Below are 16,296 nucleotides of genomic sequence, written 5' to 3'. Positions count from 1 at the left end.
CTCATAAAAGCTTTTTATATCGTGTAATTGTAGAAGGTATAAGTGGTGGACAAGTCAAAACAAATGTGTCCACGTGTGAAGGACGAGGTGGGCTTTTGAAATTCAAAACACAAAAACATATTTTTTTCATTCGACCAATAACTTACGATTTATTGAGAAATTTTACGAGAACTCTCTATAAATAACACAAATGGGTCAAGAATGCGAGATTGGAAGGAAACATAAATCGCCATAACGCGACTCTTCACTAATTGTTTTTAAATGATCCACTTTTTCACGATCTATTAATATTTTGTTGTATATTTTGAAATTGACAACTGACCCGCCACAGAGGGCGCATGGGTGCTCGTTGCAGCACCATCTTTAACGTCGATAGAACACTACCATTAGTGCCCTGCCAAATTTAAATTTTCTGCACTCGGCGACCCGGGGATAAATGATAATTAAAATCAAAATCTTTATTCGGTGCAGTACTCTTTAACGCATTTTATTAGTGGTGAAAACCGTACGATGTGGTTATTTAAATCAATAATTGTTGCTTGAGGTCGAAATTTGTTTAAACCGTTGATTGAATTGTTGGCCAGTAGGCGGCGTCAAATTGACATAAAATCAACGATCATAAAGCATAAACATTGTTCAAAATTGTGTAAAAAAAGCTGCGAGAATTTGATGTTTTTGTAGTGAAAGGTGAGTAATCACTTCTGTGCACGCCGGACATTTTATTAAAATCCATTTTGTCAAAGTCCGTTTCATTTTTTTACGTGGACAGGTCCGATCAAGTGTCATAACCTCGAATATGAGTTCTCGAAGAAAAACCGCGTATTCGTGGAGAGCCCGCAGGAGTCGCCGCATGCAGTCCGACGAGGACCTGCCTCTATCGTTGTTGGCCTTGCTGGGCCCCAAGAAACCCCGAACGAAAAAGAAGTTAACTCCTCGAAAGAAGTCTGAGCGGGCTCAAGTTCCAACTCGCAGCAGTGAAGTAATCGATTTAGACGAGGTGAGTTAATGTCGCGCGTAACTCGTCAGTGTATGTTGGTGTTTTAGAATCCCGAAAATGCTGAAATACTAAATAATGTTAACGCGAAAATTGGCAATTTTATGCAATCGGGGAGCTTTATTTCCAGTGATGAAGATGAGACAGAGATGATTAAAGCCAAAACAAACAAGAAGCCTTCTCCCAATCAGTTTTTTATTTCAGATGATTCTGATGATGACTCCAAAGTGGTAAGTTGTACAAAACTATGGTGACTATGTGTTGGGATGACTGTTGTAGGACCAGGAATGTCGTTTGGCCATAGGTATTGAAAGATCAGAGCCTAGTACGAGTGCAGGTACAAGTACCAATTCTTCCAAAGACAATAAGCCGTGAGTTAAAGAATTCGTTGAAACAACTCATTCTAATGTGTTACTTTATAGGACAATTCTTGATGATTCCATTATGGAAATTATAGACTCAGTTTTAGATAATACAGGTTCAAGTAAAAGTGAAAATAAAGAGAATTCAATAACAGAGATGAAAAGGTAAATGAAAATATAATTGTTTTATAGCTTGTAAATCAATTTGTGTTACAGCTTAGAAGAATTCAGAAAGGAAACTGAAGAAATGTTGAAGAGTGCATCTTGTTTGTTGGACGAATTTAAAACAGGACGTAAAGCTGAACCTGAAGTGAAAGTAACAGTTTTTGTTAAACTTTATTATTAAATGTAAATCTTTTTTATTTGATTTTTAGGAGCAGGCAAGCCCTGAGAAAGTAACAGTTGGAGCTTGTCCGGTTTGCCTGGAATCCCTAACTAGTCGTCCCGCTTCAGTTACAGTGTGTGGGCACATCTTTTGCAAGGATTGTATAATGAAAACAGCTCAAGCAATGAAGAAATGTCCAACTTGTAGAAAACCTATCAATAGCAAAAAAATTCACCCAATATATTTTTAAATGTGTGCAAATCATTGATTTCTGACGTATTGTAATTTTCTGTCGTCATTAAGTACATAAATTAATTTTGGTTTTTATTGTCATAGTTGAAGTTGATTATGTGGTCTCTTAAGAAATATAATTCTTTGTAACTTGTGTCCTAAAAGTATTTTGATGATTTTTGACGTTTTAAAGATGCGTATAATGAAAATGGCTTTGTGACTGCTTCATACCGTTGATACTTATTGTTACACATTCTAAATAGTTACAGTTTTCATTATTATAAAGTTACTGTGATAAGTGTAGATCATAATTAAGGGATTAATAAAAAATCAACATTCACCGATTTTTCACTAGATACTAGGTATAGGTATGTTTCAAAATGGGAAAAATTACTTCCTACATTTAAAAAGAAAAAAAATCCTAATTGCTGTAATAACACTCTATGGGTAACGTCTTGGAATCGAGGTTTGTTAAACTCGAAACAATTGACAGTCGCCATTTTTATTTTTTACGTAGTCAGCAACTTCCACTTCAGCAAATGTCTTTTACTTCGAAGAGCTAAACAGAGAACGAGTTTTACAAGCATATTTCTTGGGCAATTCGAAACTCCGCACGGATGCAGGTAAAGGGATTAAAGGTGCATGAATCTCCGCACGTTCCAAAAATTTGTCCTTTTTGGGTGCACTAAACTCCGCACGAAGGACAGGTAATGTGAAAATTTTCCGGAAGAGTATATTCTTTCACTTCCTTCACCAACAGTAAGTATAAACGCTTTGCAGGTTTTATTTATACACCTCCAGCGCGATTCACTTAAACCAAGCACATGATGGAAACTAAACATGTAATTTTCACACACAATTTGAGTTTTACCTCGTTGACTAGTGGTTTCAGGTATGGGATACATCTTTTAAAACAAACGGCTCACTTAAAACTAAGGAAGAAGTTTAAAATAGTTCAAAAACGTTTAATAAACTTAAAATCTTATCATTTTTCCAAAAACCCTTCTAAGGATTAGGACCTACCGGGCGCTGCCTGGCCCGTCCAGCTTACCTGTGCCCGAGCGGTGCGGTGTTTCGTTTTGGGATTAGACTATCAACAATAATTTTATGACACCCCGCTGATTAGGGACCTGTGCGGAGTTTCATGCCGCCCTATTTCTTTACTTAGATGAAGAGACATATCTACTCACAGAACACCTAATTATCTATAGTGTAATTGAAAAAGAATTAGGACAATTTGAATTTGGCGCCTAGTGAATAATTTGTCATGTTGGTACTATGGCGGCCAAAAAATTTTGGCCGTCACTTTCTTGACATTCAAGTAAAGTGTGTGTAAATAAACCTTTAGAAATCGTAACCCCACTTTCGATTCTTGTCATTTTGACTATCAATTTAAACTGTTTGAAGCTCAGATATTCCAAAAATCCGACATGAATGAACAAAATTAGAGCAATCGTACATAGATAACCTGAGGTAAACGTTCTGTGTTGTAGCAATGACAAAATAATTTTGAGTTTTGAAATTTATCACCCAAAAAATAACGTTCATAATCAAGACGGTAATCATGATGACAATAAAGTACGGATTACTTTTTTTTTTTTTTAATTGACAGACAATGACGGCCAAAATTTTTTGGCCGGCATAGTAACAAGTATTGACAGCAAAAATAAAGCTTGATATGATCATGGGCGTATCTACTGGGGAATTGCAAATTGGTGGCAATTGACAAACGAAATCAAAACAATGGGTTTGACCCTGGTTTGACGGAAACCTATGGATAAATCTTGACAGCAATGCTCTTCTGAAGCAAAACTGCCACACACAAAACATGAAACGCACTATAATTTATGGCGCCAAATTCAACTTGTCCCCATTCTTTTCCAATCACACTGTACTCTCGTGTCAAAAATAAATTACTCCCTAGAATTCGAACTTTTAGAAATAACATTTTTCATGTTGTGTGCAACTAGAATTTTCAAAATTAATTTTGAATGCTTTAGGTTGGTTACTATGAATTGAGAGATTAAATCCAAATATGTACAGTTGGCTTCAAAAAAAAACAGGAAATGCAATTTGACCTAATGTGAATTGGAAATTTAATTTGTCAATTTGTGTCTGTTTGACAGTAGTATTTCTGACACATAAGTGCAGTTTTTTAACCTAAATTCTAAAAGGCCGTTTCAAACTATAAAAATTTAATAAAATCTGACAGAACTTTTTCTGGCAGTTCCCGTTTTTTTTTTTGAAGCCAACCGTAGCCAAAAACCAAAATTGATTGTGCAACAAAAAACTATCTATCACTTAGCGAGAAACAGAGCCATATGCAACTGTTACAAGGAATTCGCTGCCCTACAGTTACGATATCTTTTGTTGGTCACCAGAAACTACATAGCCTCCAACCTAACCAAATTTATGGCAACCTAGTAACGAATATCCATAAATCATAGGGAGTAATTTATTTTTGACAAGATTATATTTTAAATTTTACCTACCAACCTAAAGGAACAGGTGAAGGTTTTTTGATTTTTGAATGGACTTTATGTCTATTGTCAAACACGAAATTGTCGTCAGAATCAGAATGACCAACATTTGTACGAAAAAACGTGACAATCTTTCATAACTATACTCTATTCTTTCTCTTGGTGAGTGGTCTTAGGGAAATTTTCAGCCGTCAAGTTGAATTTAGGGACTTTTGGAAAGTTACCATGGAAAAGTGCGTTGGTAGTTGTTAAGAAATGTTCAAATATTACAATAATGTACTTACAGAGACGTCGCAAAATCTTTCTATTTATTATTTTCCAGGTTAAATTGCTCATGATTCACACGCACCGAGACATAACCTCAAACGTGTCATCAGGGTGTCATCTTCACATCGCACGTTTTCTAAAATTTTCATAACTTACTTGGGAATTTCAAAATGTTCTAGACCGGCCACACACTTTCCGATCAAATTAGGTCCGGTTTATGATTTAAGAATCCGGTTAATTTTTCAAACCCAAACTTCTTTGCAATATTGCCCGGCACGGGCATAATGTTCGGTCAGATTGACCGACGATGGACGCCGATAATTTTCAGAGCGGGAAGGGTTAAATTTACGAATCGGTGTCTACGGCTTATAATAATACACTTATAAAATTGACTCAAGTTGCAAAAAACCACTTTGCATTTGCAACAGCACTTTTATGGCATTAGTCATTGGAAATTACTTTAAAACTGTACTTGTATGGAAAATATTCGACCCAAACTATGATTTTCTGATCCCTTTGTGCCTTTATTTGGTTCAAAAATATTAAAAAAATGCTGTTGCAAATGATGTGGTTTTTTGCAACTTGAGTCAGCTGTAACTATAACTGAATAAAAATCACATTTTTAGATTCTAGTGTTTTTTGAACTCATATTTATCTAGACCGAGACTATGATATCCATAACTTGTATCCTCGATTTTACACAAATACGAGTTACTTCAGGTATTGAATCCAGTGATTGAAAAAAAGGATGCCACCATCACCGAGCTTCCCCTACCAAAATCATTTACATTTTCATTGTTACCGTTGATTGTTACCAACAGATTCAGTCATTCTTGTTCTTGATCACGCCGTACAAAAAAAAAATATTCTTCGCCAAAATTATAAAACCACCAAGACTGCAATTAACAATCGGCAACGTTGTATAAGTAGGTCCAGTTGCGACCCCTATAAGCTCAGACAATGTGACTAATAAAAAATGTTTGCTGTGTAACATCGTCCTAAAATTGAAGTTTATAAAATGTCACCCAACTGAAAGTCAATGGCGTATAAAATAAGAAATTTCAAAAATGGAAAAATTCAGATAGGTACTATTGGGAGCACGGAATTTCGGGCAGACTTGAAATTTGACTGATATAAAATGTGAAATAGGCTTTAGGTGCTAGACGTATTAATAACCTAATTTTAATATCAACTATTGTCTCATATCATTTTGCAAATTGCATTCATCAATTCTGAAAAGCTGCAAGTGCTTAGATGTGATTTTCTGAGAACTAAACCGTCTATTTTATTAAACTTTGGAAATCAATAACTAAAATGTAAAATAATTGTGCATAATTGTGACAGTTTATTTTGAAGTTCCGTCAAAATTAATGATTATGACATTTATGACAATAAAGCTTAGACTACATTGGGTTTTTTAAATGACATGTAAATTGCCTCCCGAAATTCCATGCTCGCCATAGTACAATAAAGTTAAAATTTTATTGTATCACCGTTAGTATCTATGACCGTTTGGAGTCTCCTCGGCATTGCGTTGTACACAGTCCACAGTTCGTTTAATTGAGGCATTTTAAAAAGTGTGCGCTCTTCTCACTTACAAAAAACTGACACTGACATTGCCATACCGGAAAAAAATCAACTTTAGGCATTACAAATTTTTTGAATTTGACAGAATGTGTTGTGTCTGAGTTTGTAGGAGCCGCACCTGTACATTCGATGTTTGACATGGGGAAAATAAAATGTTAGATTAGGCCTTGTGCTTTTCTTTGCAATTGTGCGATTGAAAGATAAACGAGTTGCACGAAAGTTTATACTAAATTAGTTTACAATATACCTAACCAAAAATAACTATAATCTGTTTTTTAATCAAAGAACCACCGATACACCCAAAATAGAGCTGGCTACATTATACACTTTTGACTTAAGTAGGGTGAAAAATGTCATAAAAGAAAAATTGCGGTTATGTAGAGATGTTAGTAGCGCAGCATGTTAATAAAGTTAATAATTATTATTATCTTCAAGCGGATCACAAAAAAAAATCGGACATTAACTCATTTATTTTCTTTTGCTGCAGTTACAGTAAAAGATTTGAAATATTTCAAAATGTTAGAAAAAAAGTCACTTCAACCGTTTCTATAAAGATATGTACACAAAGGCGATTTTAAACCGCTTGAAGATAAAAGTAATTTACCTTGAAATTTTATAACACGTGGACACAAAGACCGAAATTGCCAATTACGAGTTCTTTCAAATTCAAAATTTGTTCTTTTAAGCAATCACATTAACTTTTACAATATTGATAGAACTTGCTGTTTCTGCTTTTTCCACCACAACTTTGAATGTTTTTGTTACGATCAAACCGATTTTACATAATTCCTTGTTGGATTATAAATTGGAAAGTGAATCTAAATTTCTGAATCTTACAATAATTGTCCAAAAATCTAAGAAATTAAATCATTTACAAATCCTGAAAAGGGCTTAAAATGTTATTTACGTAAGCTCTAAAGAATTTGACTCTTACAGTGCTATTTTTTAAATTTTCTAAATCCAAGAATCGTTCTACTTTTCACTCAGATATTTTGTTTCAACATGTAACTATAGATGATGACACTGTTACATTTTCATGTTTTCCTTCAACCCCCGTTTTACTCTGTTATATTAGTTCTACGACGACGCGATTTGTCTCTAACTTGCAATTCTCGTCCTTTGATTTTACATTTGAGAAAATTTTGAACATGAGAAACAAATCGCTTAATTTGGTGAACATTAATTTGGTATTTCTCTCAATCTGAAATTTCCTTGATTGAACAGAAATTGCCAAAAATGTCCAACACTTGTTTTACTGTAACGTTTTTCTTCATAAGCATTTATTATCCTTCATCTCGTGAAATTTTTCAGGGTTTAAATTTTGAAATTAGAAATTTTCCTTTGAATAATAAATCATCATTATAATAGTATATTAAAGAACGAGTTTTATAAGGGCCAATACCCTTATAAAACCAGTTTTTTATGTTATTTTCTAGAATTTGCACCCTTGTTTTAATAAAAAAAAAAAAAAAAAATTCAAATTCTAGGGAATTTCGTATTAATTGGTAATTCAAGGTAACGGTACATCTGCAACAGATGTTAGTTAAAAAGTAGAGTTTGAACATTAATATTGGAAGTTTTTTGGTGTAATACACTGAAAAATTGATAAAAATTTCATTAAAGTACTTTTATAAAGCCATAAACGACTCCTACTGACACGTTTATAGACGGATTATAAACGCAAATTCTAAAAAAGATTATTAAACCGACAAAATCTTTTGAAAAACATTAAAATTTACAGTTAACAAGAATTCCGCCCTCAATAAATGTCTCGTTTCGTTGAAATTATAAAAAAATTAATAAATTCTTAATTTGACGAACCTATCCTTGACAATATGGTACCTACCTATACTTGGGCCAACCAACAAATATAGTAATAAAACCGCCCCCTAGTGCCCGCGTATTTTAAATAGCAGCTTCCAATTGGCTTATTCAAAACGTGCGCAGATTTTCGAAAGCCTGATTTACATCCACAAAAATTACTTGACGGCATTCGGCGTCTCATTCGTTTTAACCTCGCTTCGGGAGTTTGACCACGTGTTTATGTTTGTTTGTTTTCCATGGCATTTTTTTCAAGACTTTTGGTTCTCTATTTGTTAGAAAGAACCTGCTTCATTGTGAAACAGGCTTCGGCGTACATCGTTCTACGCAACTAGGCCACATCCCCTTTTTTTTATTACTACGAGTACCTATATCTGTTGGTTGGCCCAAGTATAGGGAATCATTTCCTTACAAAACATGGAAGCAAAAAAGATGCACTTCTCAGTACCAACAAGATCTTTAGAATTTCATCTCACTGTTTCCAAATAAAAATTGTCTTCTTAAATTTAGCAGCAGCTGCTGCGATAAACTCTTTATTTTCAGTTAAATTAGCACGTGCTGAAATTTTTTTTTTAATCCATCGTTTAGGTATAAGATTCAGTTTTTTCACAAATAATTTTTTATGATTTTCATCCTTGTTACATTTGAAAGAAGTTTTTTGCAACACCTAAAAACCCTCCAATTCACGGGTTGGACATGTGCAAATGCCCTGTATTTTCGTTGCTTTTCAACTAATATAGGTGGGTTTATGGGAACCTCCCTAACTTTTTGTTAATTTTATTCTACACTAATAAGTTAAAGTACTTAATTCGAAAGCTATTATTTGACAGAAACGCATACGGGTCTGTCAGCCCCAATTCGTTGGATCGTCTAACTTTTATAGGTATAAGTATAATCTGGTTCTTTTCTGCAATCATGCAAATGCAAACAATGAGAACGTGTTTATGGTGATATTTATTTACTTATTCATAAATTTATGTGTAGGTATATGAGATGCGTATTTTTTACGATGAAGCTTCCAAAAATCCGGAATTCACCTGACCGGACTTCCAAGAGGAGCAGAACCCGGATTCAACCTCAAAACATCGAGGCCACTGCATCTAAACATTTTAATTTAAGCATTGTAAAATCGAATATTTTTGTGTAAATTGTATAAAGCTTAGTCGACTTTAGAACACTTTGTGATGTGCTGTGGTGAGTGAATCGAACATTTTTCTCGCTGAACTCTGACCTTCTTCAATTTCTACCCAGGTTTTTATTCATCTTTTAATGGTCTCTAACGATACCTAATGTAATATACAGGGTGATTCATCTTTTACCGCCGGTGACAAAATGACCCTTAAGAATTGAGAAAATTTGTGAAATTTACAGATCTGATTTGTCGAAAATTTTATTTTCGGCCGGTATAATTTATTAGTTTTTATGAGCAGATATTTAAAAAAAAATGTTTAAAAAAAAAATCATGTTTAAATTTTAGTATCACAATGTGGCTAATGGCGTATAAAATCAATATCTGCAATCCGTTTCGAAACAGTTTTTGGATTAAATCAATTTTAATGATAACATTGCTTTTATTGGTAGTCTTAGCTTGTGCTCTTGTAAATCTTCTTTAACAATGACTACCCTGTAAAACTGACCTGCTTAGGCGAATTTGTTCCATTTTACGAATAGAGTTGTAAAGGACCCACTGCTGTGGCAATAAAGATCCCCTAATAGATTTTATTGTTAAGATATTGGGACATTAGGTATGTCGTAAATCATGAAGCAAATACAAATTTGAATATCAAAATGCGTTTATTTCAATAATACCATATGCTAAAATTAATTTAACATGATAAAATTATGTGAAAATACCTGAATTGTTTTATTATCTTCAACCATACTATGTATTTCTGAACAGTGAATTTTAAAAAAATTGACAAATTTATTAAAATTTAACATAAAATAACATTTTTAATTTACAATGCGAAAATTTCCGATAATAATGCGGAATCTGGAAAAGTGCCCCGAATGCTTGCAGCGTTTCCACGTTGAAATGGCAAGGGAAATCCTCTCAAAAAGGAATTTCTTAGATTTTGAATCCCCTGATTCCGCGATAAGACGGTCTCCGATGACATTAATAAAATCTATTGTTTCTTTGCACCAAGGGCCTAAGGTTTCAAAGGCTAAACCTTTAAATATGTTTAATTGTTTCAATTAATTATTAAATAACTCATTGTAATTTAATTATATGCATTCCTACATTTTGTATTTTTATAATTGCTCTAATACTAATATGTAGATAGTATTATCTCATACCACTTAACATTATTAAATTATAATTCGTTATTAATTTACTTGTGAAATGAAGGTATTGTAACTTTTTGTAATTTATTACAGGAAATATTGACAATTGGTTATATTATAGAATTAAATTTCAACTAAAGATACTTTTCAATACCTAATTATAGGTATCTAAATAACACTCATCATATTATTAAAGTGGCACTTTCACCATATGTTAAATTTTCTTTCTTAATATGTTAGTTAGTTAATCTTATTTAACTGTAATTGTGAAATATATGAAAATCTAATTAATTTTCTAAATTAATATCTAGGAAGCGTCTGGTCATGTGACCCATATTCTGGGTGCAAACCATCCATCTGTCAGCCACCCTTCCAGAGTCGCGATAATTCTCGCACAAAAATAATTCCGTATGGCCTCCATAACCCCTTGTAACTATTATTTGATATAAAACCGTGCATAGGCGGTCTGCATACTTCTTTAAATACCCACCAGCTATTGGCTCCCAAATATCCTGTTCGCGCCGCCATTGGTCAATATCCCAGGAATGTTATAATCATGCCAATAGGGCGTAACACCGTGGTGGGGATAAATGGGCGGAGCGTCTCGATACAGGGGGTAAGGAATTTTTATTCCGGATAGTGAGTTAGTCCCAATACCGGTTCTGTACGAGGTGTATGTCGTGTTTCCAACCGTGACGTAACGTGTTTTCGCCGACGAAACTGTCACAAATCGCAGTATGCACCCTTAAACTGACCACCATGACCAGTGGCAAGATGTGATAATCGGCCACGGTGATGTGGTGACTCGAATGGTCGCAGTGCCCTTTGCCGACGGTTTCGGCGATTTTGTTTCGTCCGCGAGTCGATTGTTCGCCCTTTACAAACAAGCTGGGGGAGTGGTGCAATAATATAGTGTTGCGTCTGGATCGTTTTGCAATGTGTATATGTATATAATGAGTTGTTCTGAAGTTATGTACCAAGCGTATTATCCATACTTGTACCAAAGGGCCGGAGCAGCGCCGCCAGTGTCGGCTCATCCAGTGCCAAGGACTGGGCCCTTCAGTTCTCCCTTCGGTGCCGCGCACCAGTATGACAGGGTAAGTCGACTCGACTTAAGCCGGACATGGTCAAAGGTCGTCAAAGCTAATTAGCGATTTGGAAACGTTACAGGTCCAACAGTAATTAAAGCTAATTCAAATTTGTAACGACTTTAGCATATTAATCCCATCAGAATCGACCTAAACCGAAAGTAGTGTGGCCATAAATTACAAAATTTGGCAACAAACTGGTTTGGGAACATGTGATTATCAGTTTAGTCCATTAATAGACTTCTCCACTCGGTTAAATCAAATCCGAAGGAAACACTAAATGGAATATAAATAAAAATTATTATTGAAGTTACCTTAATTTATAGTGTGTTTTTAAATCGGCTGAAAAAATCAAGGACATCAGATACGTCGTTTAACTTTGTCGGAAAATTTAAATGTAAAGTGCAAAATTAATTAATTGATGTTTAAATTTTTTTAATGTCAAGACTAGGTATACAAATTTTAAAAAATTGAGAGTTCTAATTTTGCAAAATTAATTTAAATGAGTAGTTTTGTTTCATGTTATGTTAATTCGTAGGTACAGAATGAAATAGGGCTTCTGTCGTGGCCCGAAAATGTTGCACCAAATTGTACCCATTTGTTTTGTCGGAAATAAAGATAACCGAAGACAGGAAATAGCCCAAAAATGCCAAAAATTGTACATAAAAAGGCGATTTATAGATGGCGCCTGGATTTTTTGGCTTCTTTCTGTCTCCCAGAAAGAATCTTGGTTGATTTATGACGGACAAATAATGTCAGACGAATATTATTCGCCATTAATAACAGGAAATTTATAACTAGAAATACCAATCAATGCTGGCCAATAGGTATAATGTCGCTTATTACGCAACTAGTATTAATTCAGAGCAATTTTTCTTACAGTTTTTGGCGCAAAATTTTGAGTACTTTATGCAAACATATTTTTTTGGTTTTAGTGGGATCACGATAATTTTCCTGCCGAAGAGTCTACCGCATACCACTGTTAAGTGGTGTGGCTAGGAGAATAAATTTTCTTTTTTTATTTCATCATTGATAATCTTTTATAAATCAATGTGTAAAAAATACGCTGACAGGACATTTTCAACAAATGCTTGGAACGCTCTGTTATTTATTTTATTGTTGATGTATTGTCATTTTGATTTTTGTTTATTTTCTTGCGGGGAGATAAGTTATTGGAAGAGTATGGCGAATGTCAATGGACAAGATCTCAAACAATTAATTCACGAACATTATTTTTCTAGGTGGTTTTATCTAAAAATCTCGATATGTTGTTAATGGCGTGCTTCGGTCGAGATCACAATGATTAACACTCGAATACATTCCATAAGTCTCTTTTATTAATCTTCTATTTAAATTAGGCAAAAACCTCTCGTACCGGATTTAGAAGCGGATGTGAATGCTAAGAAGAAAGCAACGACAAGTGCCAAGCACTTTTGTTGTTAGTAACAATTTGTTGTCGATTAAAGAAAAATGTAACATTCTGGAAATAATACAAAAACAATAAAAATCACTCTGAAGAAAAAGACAAAAAAGAATAAACTGTAAAATAGATAGGTACTGACAAAAATGTTTCTAAAGTTTTTTTTTTTTTAAGTTAAGGTTTATGTTAAACCAAAAGATATTTAATTAACTTGGCGACAGTAATTAGCTGTTAAGGTACCTGTAAGTATAAGTATGCAAAAATTTTAATTGAGCCAATGATGTGGTTTCCGCATTTTACGTTATCAGAAATGAACCAGTTGCTTTAATAATTTGCTGTTGCTTAGGGAAAAGACTTGGTTGTTACATAATAATTGGAGTTTGTAGTCAGTTTCTCAAAATCTGCCCCAAAACAAGACAAAAAAAGTAAATCTTCTAAACAACACTTACATGAAACAAAATTTTAGTTCTATGTAGGTAGTAATCTTAATCAAACATTTTGTGGAAGTCGATATCTCTTCAGCTGAACCGCAGGAAAACTTACCTTTTTCTATAAATACTAAACCGTATTAAACTGATTAAAATGATTTACAAGAAATTCTCCATGTTTTCAATCTTGTTGCAAAAGAAAATCTTTCAAGAGTAATGTTACACAAGAAATCAATGAATTTAAGTCTGATTTTGCTCTATTTATTGGTGTTGCATGATGAGGGATAGCACAATCTTGTTGTCATGTGTCGTAAACCGCGGTCAACATTAATCAAGATTAACGAAATGGCTGGGACATCAAACTAACAACAGCAATATATAGAAACTGTCACTGTGATAAATGTTTGTCAAAAGAAATTTTCTCTTTTTTGTCAGCATATTGTTTAAAGAAGACTAGCTAAAAATGTTATTAATGAAATTTTTTAAATAATTGCCTTGAGATGGGTTTCCATGTGTCTAAATGTTTTTGAAAATTTTAAGTAGTCAAGCGTATTGACAAAATCCTGTCAAGGTTTAAACATTTCTAATTAATTTTGTAATATGGAGTTTCAAGTATAAAGTAATAAATCAAGTTTTTGAAGGAACACTTTCAAGTCTTTGGATCTCTGGGAGTGTAGAATATGAAAGCCCCATTGAAAAATCATATTAGGTATGGAAGAAATCGATGAATTATACTCAGTTGTACCATGAGAGATAGCAGAATCTTGTCATCTAAATGGACAAAACATATAGGTATTTTAAAATTAATTTTCGCATAAAATTTCTCTAATTCTGACTGAGGACAATTTATATTTAGTAATTATTTGTTTTTATTAAAATATTCTCAACTATATCTACCTAAATAGACAAAAATATATTAAAATTTAAATGTCTCCTCAAAGTAGGCGTTGAAGAATCGATTGTGAATGCACCACGGATTACAGATCACGGATCAGCTACTTAAATCTAACCTCACTTTTTGCGTTTGTTATTACTCTGCAGACTACGGTGGTGCGTTCACAATCGACTCATCAACGCCAACATTGAGCATAAATTTAAATGAACACACCCGATACAGTCTATAAAATAATACGTCATAATTTCAAAAAGTTTGACATTTTATTGGATTTAAATCAAAACTTGAATTATCACAAATAATGCAAAATCCAAGACGTAATAATTTGTCACGCTGAATGTGATATCCTAGTTGAGAATATAATTTATGTTCTATCTGTGGATAATAAAAGTGTATCTCAGCAATAATATAAAACAAGATATGTATCAATATATCACCAAAAATACAATTATCAAGAAGCAAATCTAGTGGCGTGTATTTATGGATTTAAACGTTCCTCATTTATTAATTCATTATATTCTCTTATCAAATATAAACTCGTGATATGATTAATAGTACAGTGTGCCCATTTTATCGGTTCCCGCCTTAAAACTACAAAATAGGCAACACAATTTACTTTTCGGTGATTGCTATGTTTAAAAAAAAATGTTTTTGAAAATTTTCAAAAGGTTGCATTGAATATTACCGTTATAAATGACATCAGTCATAAAACACTTCAAAAATTTGGAAATAGAGGAACTCTAGTTTAAAGTATTAGGTTAGGCGTTATGTCACTTTGTGGCATATTAAATGTTTCACTTTGGCTAACTATCTTTCTTATTAAAAAAAAAAAAAAATTGCCGCCAAGATATCTGTGCAATGTATTATGTGTTGCCTATGGCTAAACCGTAAGGCGGGAAGAGATAAAATGGGCACCCTGTAGATGATACGACTCGTGAAACCGGAGCAGCCCCTTGAGCTCATCCCTGGGATCCTCGAAACTACAGTTCGGTTTCACTCGTAGATATGTTCCATGATAATTACACCACTTGTTATGTTATATCTGATAGTGCCGTAAAAACTCGGTTAAGCCATAACTACTGTATATCTTCGTATGTATGTACTATACATAGCAGTATCTCCCACAAGATGAGATGCAGCCAGATATTATTAATATTAACCCACCTAATTTTACAGCTAGGCTTAAACAATTTTTTTTTAAATTTATTCAACATTAAATACTTGCGTGTTGACAAATTATTAATAAATGTGGTTTAAACATTCAAGAATCAATTTGTTTATCACGTTTATCCCCAATTAAGAATGTTTTCAGTTTTAATTGCTTTGCTGAATGCAGAATGTTAGCGAAGAAAGTGTAAATATGATTTTTTAAGCTTGAAAAGTGCTCCAAAATAGTGGATCCATTAGAACTGTCACATTCTAAATCTGCATTAAATGACCAAATACGGCAAAGGTGTGCCGATATGAAACGTCATTTGACGGCGTCGAATAACTAATAATATCTATTAATAACAACTTATGTTTCTTTTATGAGACATTATACATTACAACCAGTTAAGCATAAAGCTAATACCGTGTACTTTAAATGTTTCGCCGTTAATTATAATACGAATTAGTGTAAAATTTTGTAGATGACATGAAGGGTGTGTTCGATTTTTTCCGGTTCACGTGAGAGTCCTTTCTCTGCAAAAAGTGTAGAAAAACCGCCATAAATTAGTTTTGGAGCGATCAACAAACAAGTAGAACGAAATTACATAAACAGTCGTTGAGGTAAACACCAAGTATCCACTTTCCCAGTATGCGATTTCCAGAACGATTAATCTTGAGGTTTATCTTCAATAGCTTCTATACCAGGTAAATGAGTGTTCTGGTATTCGCGCATTTATTATTTACCTATCGCCAAAAGAATTACCAACAGCCGTTCCAGCGAGGAGCGATAATTCATTTCTGGAAAGCCTGGCCCACTCGGAATTCATGACGAACTCGTCATTACAACCGTCTTCATAAACAAAAATTCAAGTAACGGCTCAATTCGACCCTTAATTAGCGTTTCGTTAATTAAGGAAATTTTTTCGGGCGATAGAATGCGCGCCGGTAAATTTGCAATTTGTG

At 33.7% G+C, this 16,296-nt stretch overlaps 2 protein-coding genes across 4 annotated transcripts in view; both read left to right on the top strand.

The window, feature by feature from the left end:
- The first annotated feature begins 460 nt into the window (after positions 1-460).
- On the top strand, positions 461-2,252 carry LOC138131260 (uncharacterized). 2 transcript variants are annotated; one of them, XM_069048179.1, is made up of 7 exons: positions 461-687; positions 744-997; positions 1,045-1,224; positions 1,274-1,365; positions 1,417-1,521; positions 1,573-1,672; positions 1,731-2,252. In XM_069048179.1, the coding sequence occupies exons 2-7, from the start codon at positions 797-799 to the stop codon at positions 1,929-1,931; spliced, it is 879 nt and encodes a 292-aa protein (XP_068904280.1). In that variant the 5' UTR covers positions 461-687; positions 744-796; the 3' UTR covers positions 1,932-2,252. The 2 variants fall into 2 exon arrangements, with proteins under 2 accessions (XP_068904280.1, XP_068904279.1); XM_069048178.1 differs by having other exon boundaries at positions 463-687; positions 770-997.
- An 8,729-nt stretch (positions 2,253-10,981) lies between these two features.
- Positions 10,982-16,296, top strand: part of vg (vestigial) — a 61,245-nt gene continuing 55,930 nt past the window's right edge. For both annotated transcript variants that reach the window (XM_069048329.1, XM_069048328.1), the window contains exon 1: positions 10,982-11,450. In XM_069048329.1, the coding sequence (XP_068904430.1) occupies positions 11,298-11,450 (153 nt within the window). In that variant the 5' untranslated portion in view covers positions 10,982-11,297. The remainder of the gene's footprint in view (positions 11,451-16,296) is intronic.

The sequence above is a fragment of the Tenebrio molitor genome, chromosome 5 (genome assembly GCF_963966145.1).
Source record: "Tenebrio molitor chromosome 5, icTenMoli1.1, whole genome shotgun sequence".
NCBI lineage: Eukaryota > Metazoa > Arthropoda > Insecta > Coleoptera > Tenebrionidae > Tenebrio > Tenebrio molitor.
Note: the sequence above shows the minus strand (reverse complement) of the source record. Positions and strands in the feature narration are given on the sequence as shown.

Bases quoted from the DNA above. Each gene is read 5' to 3' on its own strand.
- LOC138131260 (XM_069048179.1), top strand. From the start codon at position 797: ATGAGTTCTCGAAGAAAAACCGCGTATTCGTGGAGAGCCCGCAGGAGT. The intron at 998-1,044 runs GTGAGTTAATGT...TTGGTGTTTTAG, and splicing joins AAGTAATCGATTTAGACGAG to AATCCCGAAAATGCTGAAAT. The intron at 1,366-1,416 runs GTGAGTTAAAGA...GTTACTTTATAG, and splicing joins TCTTCCAAAGACAATAAGCC to GACAATTCTTGATGATTCCA.